Here is a 12,789-nt window from a genome sequence, read left to right as displayed (position 1 = left end):
CGTCACGAACCCGTCTCCAACTTGAGACCTTGTCTCGCACGGACCGTCAACTCGTGCGCATGCCGGATCGACGAACACGTCCTTGTAGTGTAGTGTATGCGGCTGGTAGACAAGACAAGACGCCGTAACATTTCAGTTTGACGGTTTGGGATGCGGCGCCTAGTCGGATAATATTTTCTGGGCATTGTGCTAGTGTACTGACTTACGTGTTTTCGGTAGCCTCAAGACACGGTTGGCGTTGTTTTTCGGGACGGTCTGGGGAACCTTGTTTTACAGGGCGGTGAACGGGGTGGGACAGCTGAGAGCTCAGACCCCTGGAAACAGTATAAGAAGAGGCCGGGCTGTCTTTGCCTTGGCAACAGCAGCACAACGACTAACGAGTCGGTGTCGATATCACGTTCCCCATGTGGTCTCCATGTCTTGCGGAGGCAGGCAGGTGATGATTGATGGCTGACGAGAGGAGAGATGCCCTGTCTTTCAACTCCAACTCCATCTCCATCTCCATCTCCAGACCCCGACAGTCGGAGTGAAAGCGGCTCTTTCGCTGGGCAGCTGAGTCGTTCGTTGTACAAACAAGATACTCGACGTTGCATCCCGAATGCTTGGTCCGAATGTTCGGGTTCCGTACACCGTAACATTCACATGACATCCATGTCCTTTTTTTTTTTTTTTTTTGCGGAGCTTATACCAATGGACGGCACAAACCAGTCTTTTAGTCACCAGCAAACAGGGGGTTTATACTGTATCGGCGGCACTCCTATCTTGAGATCCGAACTGGCCAACAATCGAGGTCGCCGACGACATGGTCCCAATTGATCACATAGAACTGACCGATCCAAGCTGACCTTGACCTTGACCTTGACCATGCTGTCCCTATCGTCACCTTATGTCTGGTTATCAAGAGTGACGACCGGGCAGGGTCCAGCACTTTAGATACCGAATTGAAGGCTGGGGAATATGTAACACAGCTATTCCAGAACTCGGATAGACGGGAATAAAATTTTAAAAACAGGAAAAAAAAGGGGTAATGAAGAATCGGGAAAAGAGAAAAGAACAGAGACTGGAACACGGGTAAACCGGCTGAGGGGACCGGCGCCGAAAGGACGGGGCGTTGGAGGCTGGAGCGGGCTTTTTCGGCGGCCGAGGCAAGAAAGCGGGAGTGGGGCCTTCAGTTCTGCCGTAGACTGGCGGGGACGGGACCAGTGTCAATAAGTGGGGTCTTGAGTCCCGTCCGACTCAAAGAAACTCCGGCGGTCGGTGAGACGGGACCTGAGTGCACAGAAGAGCTGGAAAAAGTGTGGAAGAAGAACTGAAGCTTGAGGCCCGCCGCCGGTGAGGCCGGGACAATCCATCCATGGCAAGCGTAGGTGCAAACAAACAAACAAAGCAAGAAATCCCAACCACCTCCTCATCATCAATTGGCCAATCACTTGCAAACGTCCATAGAGGAACCTCACTTATCTAATCTTTGGTGCGCAGAAGGAGAGGCACAAGAAGAAGTGGAAGTTTGTAACTGTTGACTTTGGCCGTTTTATATGAATATGAAGACGACGACAAGAGAGACTAATGTACAGTACCTCTACCAGAACCACCAAGCTCTCACCTTGTTCAAGTTCAAGTCTCCTTCCTTCCCACTGCACACTGCACAGCATGCCGTTCAACGACCACTGCACACCTTGGAGTCGCATCGCAACGGATGCACTGCACGGTTCCAACTGAGGGATCTGCAAACCCCAAGATTGGCACTCCACTTGCCCAGCCAGCCCAAGTCCTAAAGGGGAAAGGCGCAGAATGGTCAGGGCAGGACCGTGAGGACCAATGATACCTCGGTGGAGTGAGCTTATGCAGATCCCGCGGATCAAGCTAAAGTGCGGGTACCTGTGAGTGGAGCATTGACAGGATGGAAGTGCCAGAGTCCCGGCCATTCTCCGATGCGGGGGGCAGGCAGAGGGGACGAACCGGCCAAGAATGGATGGAAAAGGGGTGCAGACTGCAGGGCAGTCAATGGTCAGGCAACTGGTCAACTTATCGAGTTCCCGTTCACTACCTCTAGGTACCTTAGGTACCGTTGTCTCCTTCAGTTTCTTCCTTCCCGGCTCAGCTCCCATCAACCAGGCATCTCCTCGTTCAGTTCAGCTGGAGGCGCCTTCTCTCTCGAAGCATGATGCCTGTATCCGTCTCAATTTGCCTAGTTCGCGCTGGCAGGAAGTCGGACCCGAGAGCAACTTCCCGGCACATCCATCGATGGTGGAGGTCCCCTCTCCCGTGATTTCCAGTGATGGACAAGAAATTCCCCGAGAGACAACACGGAGAAAAAAAAAAAAAAAAAAAAAAGAGAGAAAATCACATCAAAGAAAAAAAAGACAAGACAGGAACGAAAAAGGCGAAGAACAAGCGACTCGCCAAACTTCAGCTTCAAACATCGGCTACCGCTCCCCCCCTTATATACACACTGCCTCCTACCTAAGGGGTCTCGGGTAAGCCATTTTTTTATTCAAGCTTTGTTCACCATTTGACCCTCGCTCGCTCTCGCTTGTGCAAAATGGCGGCGGTTCATGAGAAAGATGAGGAGACTCGGACCATCAAATCCCTTTTGTCTCCCGGAAGTTCTCTCCGCCACCTACCTGCTAGCGAGGTGTTAGTGTAATGACGCCTTGTCTCTCGAATTGACCTTCCACCGGGAATGAGGTCCGGTCCCGTCTCCAGCAAGCACTTCATCTCTCATCTTCTGTCGCTGTTTTGGACTCAAACTCGGCCCGTCCCCAAGTCTCATCTAAACTCGGGACAATTGAGGTCAATCAGGTCGTTCATCATATTATCGCAATCGCACATCGGACATCAAGCAACGGATAAACACCCCCAAATCGAGTCGGGTCCATCCGAGATAGACGGGGTCATGGACAGGGGGGAGGCAACCACACTGGAATCCCCCTGGAATGCGGCGCCGCTATTTGAGTTTCTCAATGACCTCGTGTCAGCTCAGCTCTTTGATGGTTTGACCGTTAAACTTGACAGTCACGTCACGCACATACACATACACACACACACACACACACACACACAATTCTTTTCGTTGCTTTTTGCTTGACAATTATAACCTGATTCTGTCCTCAGAAGGAAAAGAGGACGCAGCTCATCATATTACTTTGCTTTTTTCTAACGTATACAAAAAAAAGAAACACCAAAAATGACGTCTTCCCTATCAAACTCATCGTCGATAACAGTCCCCTTTCTAGAGGATGTTCGGCAGTTCAATCTACGTAGTGCGTAGCTTATCAACTGTGTCCTCGGCATAAACTAATGACAGAAAAAAAAAAGAAATTAGCATTTGAACCCCCAAATACCAGCTGGCGCCAAGATGGTCTCATCCGGATACGCCAACCTGAGTCTTTGCTCTCAAAATACTCTGTCGGGGACCGGAGCGAAGCACTGGAAGCAACTAGTCATGTCGTAGATTTGTCGATCCTAGTGGAAATCCGGGGCATTAGTTTGACCAGGAACGGACATTGGGCCGGATGATGCCTTTTTGGGTCTCTGATGTCTCTTGTTTGTTGCCTTTAATATCACTTACACTACTGCATCTACCGTCTGGTCCAGCCGAACAGCCAGTAGCTCGACGTTGGGACCCCATTGCCCAGGCGCGCATAACAAGCTGGTCGGGCCCTTGGCATCTGGAGGATGGATGCTGGATGCAGCCCTGTCCCTGTCGATCTCTGTGCCGTCGACAACCTCAAGATATGTCCAATGCCACCATGTTTGTCCCGAGTCGGAGTATCTCCTTCTCCTCCTTTTCTCTCCGAGTTTCTCAGCAACAAACAAAACGCCTTGGAAACACCGACGGTCACATCTAGACGACAAGGACAGCCAGCAGCCACATATCATGTCGCCCATCACCACCACTCCACTCTCTCCGCCCCCCAGGCCGTCCTCATCCCGCAGCGTTGCCAACAGCATCAGCGGCAGCACCTTGTGCGACTATCCCATCACGACCGGCGGCAACATTAGTGCGTTTGGATCGAGGAATGGGAACTGGCCCGCCCTGCTACTAGGCGATCTTCACTTCACCGCCGCCGAAACGAACCTTGTTGTGGATGCGCAGGCTACCTCGCATAGTAGCTCCGCCAACGCCAACGGCGGTGCCACTCCTTATCCTTCCACCTACACCGAGCGGGGTTATAGTGACCGTGACCGCGTCGATCGTCTCAATAACTACTTTCGGCCTTTAACCTCGACCGACACCAACGTCAGCAACGGCACCACCAGCACCAGCAGCATCAACTACTCCAACAACAACTTTGCCACAACCCGCACCCGAAGCCAGACCTCTACCAGCTCTGCATCCACCGGCCGCTCCAGAGCCAGCACTAACCGCCGTTACCTGGCCGGCGGCACTAACTCCAACTCCAGCTCCAGCAACCAGGCTTCCTCCTCCTCCTCCGTCAACTCCCCGTCGACCGGTCAGAATCACAACCAAAACAGCCACCCCCGGGGCATCTCCCCTAACGGCCTCGGCATCGGCCGCTACGGTCCCGGCACCACTGCTCACAACGTCCCTGCCGCCTCTACCACCACCACCTGCACCTCGTCCCCCATCTCCCGCACCTCCTCCCCCACCACCCAGCGCAGCGGCGGAGGCCACAAGCGGCAACACAGCATGGTTACCCACGAGCAGATCCAGACCTCTAACGCGCAAATCGTCTCATCTTTGCCGTCCGGGTTAGTAGCCGTGTTTGTGGGCGCCACCAGAGGTATTGGCGAAGCGACTTTGAAGCAGTTTGTACGGCACGCGGTGGCGCCGAGAGTTTACTTTGTGGGGAGAGACAGGACGAATGGAGAGCGGGTGGGCGCGGAACTGGCGAATCTCAACCCGGAGGGAGAGTATCATTTTCGAAGCGCGGATGTGAGCCTGCTGGCGAACGTGGATGAGGTGTGTAGGGAGATCAAGTGTAAAGAGAGGGTGATCAACTTGCTGTTCATGAGTTGCGGGACAACAATCATGGGGATAGGTACGTTCTTTTCCTGGCACATTTCGAGGGGGGGTAGATGGGGAAGAGGACGTTTGGGGAAGGGCAATCGAGAGGAATGAAGCACCTCATGCTCACACCCTCCCGTGCCACAATATTCAACAGACCACACACATGACTAACACCCCCGCCACATACAGACACCAAAGAATCCCTCCACTACCCCGCCGCCGTCTCGTTCTACGCCCGCATCCGCTTCATCGTCAACCTTCTCCCCGAACTCCAAAAAGCGACGTCCCTTCGGCGCGTCGTCTCCGTCCTCAACGGCACCAAAGAAGGGCACATCGACACGGGCGATTTCCAGTTCCGGCGCCTCGCCATGATGCAAGCCCGCGGGCACTCGGCCTCCATGATGACTCTGGCGTTCGAGTCCTTGGCACTCGAAGCCCCCGACGTCTCATTCGTCCACACCTTCCCCGGACTTGTGAGGACGAAGTTGGGACAGGACACCAACCGGGCGGCCATCACAGTTCTGAGGGGAGTGTTCAAGGTGATCGGACCGCTGTGTACGATTCCCGTGGCGGAGGCGGGCGAGAGGCAGTTGTTTATGGCTACGTCTGCGAAATTTCCGGCGAGGGAGGGAAGGGATATTGAGGAGACGAGCGGGGTCGGTCTTGGGTTGGGACTGGTAGGCGGGACCAATGGCAACAGCAGCAACAACAATGGCAGCGGCAGCAACAGACCATCCATCGAAATCCGCAACACCCAATCTGGCTCCGTGGTTTCTGCCGCAGGCGGCAGCACCACATCCGACAACAAAAAGGGTCATCGAAGAAAGGACTCGCACTCGTCGCACTCTACCAGCTCATCCTCAATATCGATGAACCTGAGAGTGGCCAGGGGAACAGATGGCAAGGAAGGCAGTGGCGTCTACTCGGTTAGTAACGATGGGGAAGGGTTGAGCGCCAAGACGGAGGAGGCGTTGAGGGTGATGAGGGAGGAGCAGGATATGGTGAGGAAGGTGTGGTTGCATGTTGAGGACGAGTTTGTGAGGATCACGGGATGTGCTTTTGTGGCATAAAGTAGAGGTGTAGGGAAGGTGAAGCGTGTACACTTTTTCTTTTTTATGACTTGGTTCCTTTTCAAGGCGTTTTCGGGTATGTCTTCTCCCTTTTCGTTTGGTTGGAATCGATCTCTCTCCCTGCGTCCCCAATCTTCTTGCGACGCAGATTGGGGACGGGGATTTTTCAAGTTTGGATACCACAGGTGCTGGCTGAGATGCCGGCACCAACAGCAGAATGTTTGTCCTTTACCGCTTATCTAATGTAGACATGAACAACCTCCTCTCCTCTTGTACCACGTGCCCGTTGAGGCTCGTATCCTATCACTCGGCCCAGCCAGGATGGGTCCAACTTTGAGGAGATAGATAAAAATACGATAATGTAATACGTGCAAGGTGCGTTTACGGATGTGATATCTTGAGCTTTGGAAGGAACAAGTGGTATGACAGCCATGGAAAGGAAGGAGGTGTGGAAAACTGTTGGAATTTCCTGCATACAGGAAGTAGTTTTTCTCGGATAACCAAGTTCTTCGGATAACTATTGCATGTCGCCTCAAACACGTGTGTAGACTAGTATTTAGGGATTCCTGCAGTCCTGGCGCCTATCCTTCTCTTCCTCTTTTTTTCCATTGAAAAAATTCAGTCATCAGCTTCTGTTCACCGTGCTTACCCTGCACTCACATCTCACCATGTCACAGCCAAGAAGATGTGAAAAACAACTGCCCAAGACACTGCATTATTACGGAACAGGATCACCATTTTTTCCAAGGTTTTTTTTTTTTTTTCCTTTTCCTTTTGGGTGTGTGCAACGATTTCTTAGTGCTTCTTGTTTCTTCAGCAAGGCCTTTCAACGATCTAACCCACATCACTTCTTTGTTTTTCCTCTCATATATATCCCAACTGAAGTCAATCACTTCAAGAATTCCACTTATTTGAAAGCAATCAAGGGCTGAAATACTCCACATACTACTTTTCGATATCCCTTTCCATTCTTCATTTCCGCTTTCTTCAATAACGTCGTTGAGCTGTGGCTCACCGAGATATTGTCGCTAAACACAGACCCCTTTCCTATAGCCGTTCTATCTCCACCAACAACCATCTCGGCGCCGCGATGGCCCAGGGGCATCAAGGGACCTCCCGACTTTCCGAAAACACGGAGATACCAAGATATTCCTGCCGACAAGATTACTCCAGAAGCCATCTACCAAATCTTCCGCTCGCTTCTCAGTAAGCTGCTCGAGTGCTCTTGTACAATCTGTCGTTGATCCCCTGCTCCTCGTGCTATATGTGTCTAATCAGGGGCGCATCCGGGGCTAACCGGGGCTCGGCAGAATGTAACTGCAACGCCGTTGTACCCGACTATGACCGAATCAGGGAACTGACAAGGCCGTTGGCCAGTGGAAATCGGCCTTCAGTCAAGGCCTGTTGCCTCTTGCAGGCAGGACCCATTCGGGGCTAGCATCTCCTGCAGCTCAAAGCAGTAAGGGTTCAATGGCTTGCATAAAGAATTCATCTCCATCAATTTTGGCGATGCTATTTCAAGAGATGGAAGATGCAGAAGTCGTTGAAAAAAGTTTAATGGTCAATTTGGGTGTTGGGAAGGGGGAATTTGGAATTAAGCTGTTATATGTACCTAGGTAGATATATTTCGTTTTTCTTATCAGACTGCCTGCCGCCATGTCCCCCTCTTTTTAGCCGGCGAACTGCTTGCTCATCATGGCACTTTAACTTGGTCGTTCAGCGCACATCTTTTTCCCGTTCCGCCCACCACCCACCCCACACCAACGCGCTTCTTCCTCCAAATACACACTACACCTATACTACACTATTATTATCACGACAAACCCTCTCTCGTCCCGCAGACGGAAACCCATCAGAAACAAAGAGATTGCCACCACCCACAAGCACCACCACAAGCACAACCCCCGTCGGCACTTGTTTGAGCTCGCTGATTGGTAGTCTCACAACGTAACGCTACCCTTTTTCCCACCCTTGTCCTTACTTCACACAACGTGTTCAGGGTCCAGCCAAGGGTAGGTGGCTACACCACACTAGGTAGACCCCGTCAGTGCCTGGCAACTAACCTCCATCAGTGCTAGCCCCTCACTGTCTGCTCACCCTCGCGATCTGCCAAGACAGCGGATCTAAGACCGCTGAACGACGACGCCACTGGTGGTTCCCTTTGTTATTGGCATCTCGGCTTTCTCTCATTCAAACGCGTCGCCTAGGCCCCCGCGGACCGGAGTTCTCTCCGATCCTCTACGTCATTTCGTTCTTTTCCTTCTTATTTTCCTTTAAGCGACACTGTTTGTCACTCACTGTCACCGGCTATCGTTCGACCAAGTCACCTACAGTCAGTTGACGGCGCCATCACATCAACCAACCAACCAACCAACCTTTGTGCGCAACCTCGAATCTGAACGCCGTCTACTCAAGTAGTAGAATACTTACTACATACCTGTACCGCCACTTCACTTCTTTGTCACTCGTTTTCGACCGGAGCCGTTGACCATGCCTTCCATATCGGCATTGCCAACTGAGCTCGTCATCTTCGTGCTCGATAACCTCGAGCGTTTGCGGGATCTGGCTGCTCTTGCCAGGATTAACCGAAGGCTATACGATGTTGTGAACCCCGTCCTTTACAAGCGCGCAGTCTCGCGCGACTTCCCTTACCCCCTCGAGTGGGCAGCACATAACGGCGTGGTCGGGACCCTGTTAAAGGCCCTTGACTCTGGTGCAGATCCCAACCACGAGTTCCACCAATGCACATCATCCAGGGAGTGGAGAAGGGCTCTTACTCAACGGGGCCAGCTTCACCCGGGCTGGGATGCCGCAAGTGTCTGCGATTCCAGAAGCACTTTGCTGGCCGGCAGCAACGGCAGCTCCTACGGTGTTCAAAGCATGGCATACGACGACGACGAATCCATGTCAGATTACACGGATGACGGCGACAACTATACCGACCATGAGCCCTTGTTCTATTCGCCTACCTTCGATGGTGACGGCCGTAGCGTTGGTCGTAGCGATGATTCTGACGGTTCAGAAAGATGGACCCAGACCAAGTTCGGCCGCAGGTACACTGCCCTCCATCTCGCCGCTAGAGCAGGCCACATCGGAGCCATCAGCACTCTAGTCGAACGCGGTGCCCGGATGGACGTAGTGGCCAAACAGTTCTGTTCTTGCTGGCGAGAATATGGCATCTTGACCTCGATAGAAGGTACCGCCTCCATCGATGGACTCTACATTCCGGGCTGGACGCCTCTCCATGTCGCCATCTGTCATGGCAACGAACAAGCTGCCATCAAACTTTTGGCCAGTGGAGCACCGATCTACATGGAGCTTTTCCCCCCCTGGGAGAATTCGGGCTTTCTCGAATATCCTGCTACCGCCCTCCACCATGCTGCCGCCATGGGCCTTGTTCATGTCATTCGATATCTGGTGGACGTTGGACTGCAGACAGACATCGATGTGCGCGACAACAAGACCCTTACCCCCTTCTACTACGCCTACGCGTATCGCCGCTGGGACTCTACCGTGCCGCTGCTGCTCAACCTCGGCGCCAACATCAATGTCGATATCGATATATTTCTACCCTACTCCACCATCACACCACTGGGCGAGGCTTGTCGCGTTGGAAACTACGAGGACGCAGACATGTTGATCGAGCTCGGCGCCGACGTCAACCGCGGCTACATTGCAACCAATATCGGCAACGGCCTGACCCCCCTTCACATGTGCGCTATGCCTCCGGCCAAAGGCCATCGCTTTGCAAAGCTTTCCTCAGCAGACACCAACGTTGTAGAAGAGCCGGAAACGCGCGATCAGGAGTACGCAAAAGCAGTGAAGCATGGCTTGGATCGGATGCAAACGATCGAGAAACTAGTGGCTCACGGAGCATCCCTAGAGACAAGAGATTGCCCAGGAGACACACCGCTCATCGCAGCAGTCCAGCACTTGAACGTGCCGGCCATCAAGGCCCTGATCAAAGCAGGCGCCGACATCCACGCCACCAACTCTCGTGGCCGCAACGTCCTCATGCAGGCCATCGATGGCCCTCCCTTGCCCATCTCCTCCATGTCACCACGCGTGAACATCAACACCCTCAGCCGCGTCCTCCGCGAGCTTCTCAACAACGGCGCCAGGATCGACCACAAAGACAACCAAGGCAACAACCTCCTGCACGTGATCTGCAAATGCTCCCCAGAGCGCCTCACCCCTGAACTGCAGTGCGACATCCTCCGCCTCGTGCTCAACATCCCCGGCGCCGCAAGCCTCATGCACGCCCGAGAAGACTCGCACGAGTCACTCACCCCACTCATGGTGGCCTTCAATGAAGGCAGACTCTTGTGCTGCGACGTCCTCGTCCGCCGCGGATGCTGGGGTGGTGGGGACAGCAATAACCCCCAGCGGAAAGAAGACCTGGCGTGGATGGCCAATCGGTGCTATCTCCGCAACAATAACCCCGACCAGCACCTAATGCACTTCCTCTTGGACTTGGACGTGGACGGATACCTGGCTACTGACCCCCAGTTTGCGGCTTACATCCTGCATGACCTTGAGCGGGGCTGGGTTCGGCACTCGGGAGACGACCTGTTTGATCCCCAGCGCCCTGTGACCTTCCTAGGCGAGCGGCTGTATAATCGCTCTGTTCTGCTGCGCGGGCCGGACGAATTGGATGAGGATGTCTTGGGCAAACCCAAGGAGGACGTGAAGGCGTGGTGTGTCAGCGCAAGTACCACCTCTAAGCGGACGGGTCTACTGTGTACTAGTAATAATAGTATCATGGATGATCCGTTCGGATGGGCGCGGCCGATGCCTGGTTCTGGTTGGCAGTGATTACACCTATTTTCTTTGCTCTCCACCTCTCTTTCTTTTCTTTTCTCTTTCGGATTTCTGAGACGATACACATTTCTTTTTATACAATATTCTTTTTCTTGTTTCCATTTTCGGTTCTCTACCTACCTATTTTTCACATTTCGTTTATGCATAATCCGCGAGGCGTTCAGGTCGGTAGAGGTACTAGAGGCGTTACGAGGTGCGGTTAAGGTGCGGTCAAGGTGCATTGTTTGGTGCTTGCGGGATGTATAGGAGTGACCTGGATGGATGGATGGATGGATGGATGGATGGATGGTGGGATGGGATTAGAGAGATATGGAAGGGTTTAAGGTAAGAAGGTTACCTACCACAGTGGAAATATAAGGAGGGCATCACGTCTTGAGGGGGGGTTACAAGGCTTGACTGGTTTATTAGAGCTGATAACGAGACAAGCCTTGTTGCAGGAGCAAGCACTGTTGGTTGAGGGAGGCTTCTAATTGGTCGGATTTGGGTGCAAAATGGTAAAAGCTAAAGACCCCTATAATGACCTTCTGAAAGGGCCACTATAAAGGTCTCAGAGTTTTCCGGTTTTCCTTTCCCTTTTTTTTTTTTTTTTTTTCCTCTAGAGTAGGGCCTCGGAGGGGGGGGGGGGGGGGGGTTCCGGATGAGGGTATTCACACTTTTACTTCTGTGCGAGACTCCTCGCGCAATAAGAAAAAAAAGCTACTACTTGGAATCGAACTAGCGATCTTAAGAAAGAAATGCATTAATGAGAACCATTGAGCCACTGGCCCAATTAATTGAATATTCGTCTTGGTTCCTCTCTCTATATAAGGAAGTGGAAAAAAAAAAAAAAAAAAAAAAAACTAAGGAAGCACTGAATTTTAGAATATTTCAGCAGTCGTTTATAGCGTACTCTCAAGCCAACCAATCAGAGGTCTCCCTCAACTAACAGTGCTTGCTTTTGTAACAAGGCTTGTCAAAATGCAAGCATTGGACCCCCCTAACAAGGCTTGATGTCCCAGTGATTTTCCCGCTATGGTAGGTACCTGGGTAGAGAGGTACCTACCTAGCCACCGAGAGTAGTAGTCATGCCCGGCTGGTTCTATAGCATGGATCACTTGTGTGCCTCATAGGTACTCGACTAGTGAGATGCTTCTAGTGTAAATAATCGTATACTTTCATAGGTACTTATACTGTGGTCACTTCTTAATAGTGGTAATATATATGCAAGGTACATGTACCTAACTTCATACCCGTATATCTTATTATATCCTAGAGGTATCTTGCCAGCCCCTTACTACTAAATAGAAGGTTTAACGCACTTCCACTTACCCGGGCACTTCCAATCCTACCTCTAGGTAGAGGTACCTACTAGGTAGATAGGTAGGGTACTCTCCCATCCTTTCTTTCCGCAACCGAGCATGCCCGAAACCCCTAGCTTCAAACGTTGCCGAGTACTTACCTTTAGGGAGGTAGACTCTATCCGGCGAGACTTGCAAAGTGTCCAAGGTTTACAGGAATCCGACATCAGCAGTGGCGACATCGAAGAAGAACGGGGTGTTTGAGTAACATCCCATTGACTGCCAGTTAAGAGACTGCTGCTGCTCAAAACTGAACTTCATGAGTTACATGTATATTAGCTATCGGAGAGTAGAGAGTACCTCTATAAATCCTTACTTTCCTCAACGTGTTCCCACCGGAGTTGGACAGCACAAGAACAGAGGACCAGGACGCGTGAGCTCACATCAATGACATGTCGGTAAGCTCTCTCAAAGTTACAAGGTGATATCCCTAAGCCTACCTCTAGATTCGAAGCGACGATACTCGTCAAAGTAAACGTGGTCAACATAGGCACGGTGCAGGAACAATGGCAGAATGGTAATGAGACTCCTCTAAGTACCTCTACGAACTTGTGGACTGAGGTGGTGAAGAAGAAGAAGAAGAAGG

At 52.0% G+C, this 12,789-nt stretch overlaps 2 protein-coding genes across 2 annotated transcripts; both read left to right on the top strand.

The window, feature by feature from the left end:
• The first annotated feature begins 2,441 nt into the window (after positions 1-2,441).
• Positions 2,442-6,417, top strand: NCU04862 (hypothetical protein). Its single transcript, XM_954026.3, has 3 exons — positions 2,442-2,477; positions 3,319-5,006; positions 5,165-6,417. Exons 2-3 carry the CDS (start codon positions 3,683-3,685, stop codon positions 6,043-6,045), a joined length of 2,205 nt encoding a protein of 734 aa, XP_959119.3. The 5' UTR covers positions 2,442-2,477; positions 3,319-3,682; the 3' UTR covers positions 6,046-6,417.
• A 1,940-nt stretch (positions 6,418-8,357) lies between these two features.
• NCU04861 (hypothetical protein) lies at positions 8,358-11,336 on the top strand (the record flags this gene model as incomplete). Its single annotated transcript, XM_954025.2, has 2 exons — positions 8,358-10,849; positions 11,275-11,336. The coding sequence occupies exons 1-2, from the start codon at positions 8,536-8,538 to the stop codon at positions 11,334-11,336; spliced, it is 2,376 nt and encodes a 791-aa protein (XP_959118.2). The 5' UTR covers positions 8,358-8,535.
• Between the last annotated feature and the right edge of the window lie 1,453 nt (positions 11,337-12,789).

Source organism: Neurospora crassa, linkage group IV, assembly GCF_000182925.2.
Source record: "Neurospora crassa OR74A linkage group IV, whole genome shotgun sequence".
Taxonomy (NCBI): Eukaryota; Fungi; Ascomycota; class Sordariomycetes; order Sordariales; family Sordariaceae; genus Neurospora; species Neurospora crassa.
The sequence above is the reverse complement of the archived record's forward strand: the minus strand, read 5'-3'. Positions and strand labels throughout refer to the sequence as shown.